Raw genomic sequence first — 3,655 nt, 5'->3', positions numbered from 1 at the left:
CAACAGTTGAAACAGTGCCTGAGCAGGAATCACTCAATCAATATTTAGCTGAATGAATTCAATAAATGAGTACTTCAGGCACACTAATGGTTGTCCTAAGTGAGTAGGGAAAGCACAAAAATATTTTAAGAAAGCTTTATAATAAGCTCATCTATTATGCTGTGTCTGTTCCTCCTTGATAACAAATGTTTCCTCTTAGGAGCTTTTCTGCTCAGAACAAAGGGGAACCACTTCCATATCTCTACATAAATCTAAATATACAGAAAGTAGAAATATCGAGTGGCACGGTTGAAAAACAACCATTTTGATGTAAAAAAAATACTTACATTCAACACATTCTAGTTCTCATTAAATGAAAAAGTAAATTAACCTTCTGGTAACAGAGCTTAGATTTGCTTAAATACTCTATCCCCAATCACACAGTAAATGTTTATGCATACATAATTTTACATATAAAATAACTTAAAATAGGCAAAAATTCTTTTAAAATGAAGCCTGCTTCAATACTTTATAACTTACAAAGTTTCTTCTAGATCATTACATAAAGACACTTCATATGCAGAAAAAGTTGAAATGAATTTATCCATTAAATAAAAAACACATTCAGAATAGTATTTAACTGTTAATGTGCCGAAACAACATAAACACCAAAAATTGAATACCTTCAAAAATTCCGAGATACAATCTGTTAACTGTTTGTGGCCTTGGATATTTAACTCCAGTTCATAAAACTTTGATAAAAGCTTAGACTCTCTGCCACACTGATTGCAACTATAATAAAACAAGAGTGATAAAATTAAGATCAGAGTGGGAAAAACAATAATGTTCTATTGCATTACACCCTAGATATATAGAAAGAAGCATTTATTACCTTAGTTCTCTTTCACAGAAATTGTTTACACTATGTATACTTAAAAATAAATAAAACCAGGAAGTGATTAGGGAGGCCATGTATTTTATGCTTAGGAAATGAAGAGTTATTTTACATTTACTCTTAGCATTCTAGCTGACTCCAATGTTAGTCTTTCAGCTCACACCACAGCCATAAATACATGGCAAGAGCTCAACCAGACAGTTCCCAACACCTGGATGGGTTCAACTGCAATTATCAGGTCAGTTGTTTACATGTTCCCATGGCAACATATTGCTATAAATATTTCAGGTCCCTGTGATAATCCACTAAAGCTATAACTTGGAACCAAACTGAAAATTAGGTAACATACGAACAACGTCTTAGAATAAAACGTATCAGGAAGAAGCTGAAACACACTTACACAGTTACATAAGCGTATTCCCCACAGAACTGCTGCTGGACAATATTCTGCACATCTGGGTTCTTTTGTTTAGACAAAGTATCTTCCAAAAGAGACATAAAGAGCTTTGAAAATTCTTGGGCATCCTACAACACAAGTTTGGGTTTACAAAAAGAAAAATCATATCTTGCTTTTCAACATCTGATACAAATAGTAATAAGTTAGGTAATTCCAGAAACTATCCGTACTTTGAGTTAAGCAATTTTGAACAAGGACTAGAGCGCTCTGTTGAATCCGTCTGTGCTCACACATGAATATTCAAAAAGGGGACCAAGGAAAATGTGTAATACACTGAACAGTAAATAAACGCTCTCGTTCAAAACAGAAAGAAAAAATTTAAAAGCATTTCCCTTCATTTCCTTCTACAAACATTAAGGAATGCTTGGGTTCCTTTTTACATTTTAAAAAAAAGAAAAAGTTCTTACCTGCTGTTGCCCTGTGTCCAAGCCCAGGGCTTTAACAAATCCCGATGGGTCAATGTATCGTCTATTACTGTTTTGCAACAAGGCAAACAAGTACTGGAGATGCTCACAAATTGTTTGAGGCTCATAATCTATTAAAAAAACATGTTTGTTTTTTCAAAACTGCTATTTTTTAGTGTAGTTCCTCTTCACATGAGAACATAATTAAACACCCTTACATCCAAACTCTATAGTGTTTTATTATAGTTTTAAAACTTTAAAAGAAACAAATTAGTAATCATGTCTTTTGGAAGTAATGAGGCAACCATGGCTGTCTATGTACATCCCCTAAAGGCAAGAGGCTGTACAAACATGACAACAATGACAATCATGACTACAGTTTCTAGAGGGTCAAATCACTGAAATACCCATTCCAGTAATAAAAGCCATACTTACCCATTCGCGTAAGGTGGCCAAATACTTTAATATAATTGCCTTAATATGGACTTGCCACAAATAGAGCAAGTGACAGGACTCTCACGAGATTCAAACTTGAATGAAGATTCCGTTAAAAATCCTAGAATTTTCAAGTTGCAAATCTTCACGAGTTGGGGGAAGGTATGCCAACAGGAAACATGACTCTCAAGGGCCCTAAAAGACGTGAGTATTATCTTCTGTGCCAGTTACTGATTTATATGCCTCTCAGCTGCAAATCCACCCTTCTTTGCCTGCTCTGTGATAACAAAGATGAGCTCTGCAAATATTTCTCCTTTGCCAGCTAGTGTGTGGTTCAGTCTTGTGGGTAGAGGGCGCTGGAGGGTTCAGTGGTGCCTCTCTTACCAGGCTTCTGGAAAGCAGCTTTCTCAGGACAGGCCTCTAGGTTCCTGCAGCCAACAAGCGGCCAGCACCTCTTCTGGTAGCTTCACAGTGGAATGTGGGGTGCTTCCTCTAGAATGACCACCCTGTGAATGACCTCCTGGGCATCCTCTCAGGTGACTTCACAGGGGGTTCCAAGGCCCAGCACCTTCCTGCAGGCAGCTTCCAGCAGAGACTTCCCATGAGGCACCTTTTTGCCCATCTAGTGAGCCCCAGCAGTGCTCTCTCCAAAGACGCCTGGATCTCAGGCCTGGGCAGTAGAGGTGAGGGTCTCCTCCTTGGGTGTTCTCTTTCAGCCTCCCGGGGTAGTGGCTGCTCTCCATGTCTGCCACTTCTGTATTTTTCTCAAGTTCTCTTTAATTCTTATTAACCAATTCCCTCATTACTCTAATTTCCTGTTAACAATTCCCTATGCTTTCTCTGTTCACATTATTGCATAGTTTCTGTCTCCTGATTGAACTTGGATGGTTTATCTCTTTACTATCAATTGGGACTTTCAGGAAATCAATCTTTCATTTGTAAAATAAAGATAAAAACCTTACTTCCTGGGATGCAAGGGCTTTGAAGGCTGTTAAAAGCTATTCAAGTGATTTTGTATCTACTCCAACTCTCTCAATTTACAGTTTAGATATTCCTTAAGATCTTTAACTCATACTCTGCTGGTTTTCCTATCTGTAAAATAAGGAAGTAGCTGAGCTGGGAACAGAATTCAGGTCCCATCATTTCCAACATAAAACTTTCCACTACACTGCCCTGTGCCTGTTACACTATTATAACAACAGAAATGCACACTCTTATCAGACAACAAGGTGAAGAACTTTGGTGAAGTATTAAAATGTATGTGTTTAGAAACTTTTTAAAAACTTCTTGAAGATATACATTAAAGCCACAATACCCAAAGAAGGTCACAGTACATCATTTTATGAAATAGAAATTTAGTTTTCACTTGTTATTTAACTGTCTTCTCATTGGTAAATTTATACTTCAGCAAAACAATGCTAAAAATTAAAAGTGATCCATTTTACATGACTCATCCTTTACATCAGTATTACCTTAAATACTTAA

The 3,655-nt window shown here is 36.8% G+C and overlaps 1 protein-coding gene across 1 annotated transcript in view; it reads right to left on the bottom strand.

Annotated features, from left to right (window-relative positions):
• Positions 1 to 3,655, bottom strand: part of USP48 (ubiquitin specific peptidase 48) — a 47,070-nt gene that overhangs the window by 15,724 nt on the left and 27,691 nt on the right. The window contains exons 4-6 of the mRNA XM_019668837.1: positions 1,739 to 1,866; positions 1,275 to 1,399; positions 663 to 771 (exon numbers count right to left, since the gene is read on the bottom strand). Of these exons, the coding sequence (XP_019524382.1) occupies positions 663 to 771; positions 1,275 to 1,399; positions 1,739 to 1,866 (362 nt within the window). The remainder of the gene's footprint in view (positions 1 to 662; positions 772 to 1,274; positions 1,400 to 1,738; positions 1,867 to 3,655) is intronic.

This window comes from Hipposideros armiger, unplaced genomic scaffold, assembly GCF_001890085.2.
Source record: "Hipposideros armiger isolate ML-2016 unplaced genomic scaffold, ASM189008v1 scaffold_540, whole genome shotgun sequence".
In the NCBI taxonomy this organism is placed as follows: domain Eukaryota; kingdom Metazoa; phylum Chordata; class Mammalia; order Chiroptera; family Hipposideridae; genus Hipposideros; species Hipposideros armiger.
Note: the sequence above shows the minus strand (reverse complement) of the source record. Positions and strands in the feature narration are given on the sequence as shown.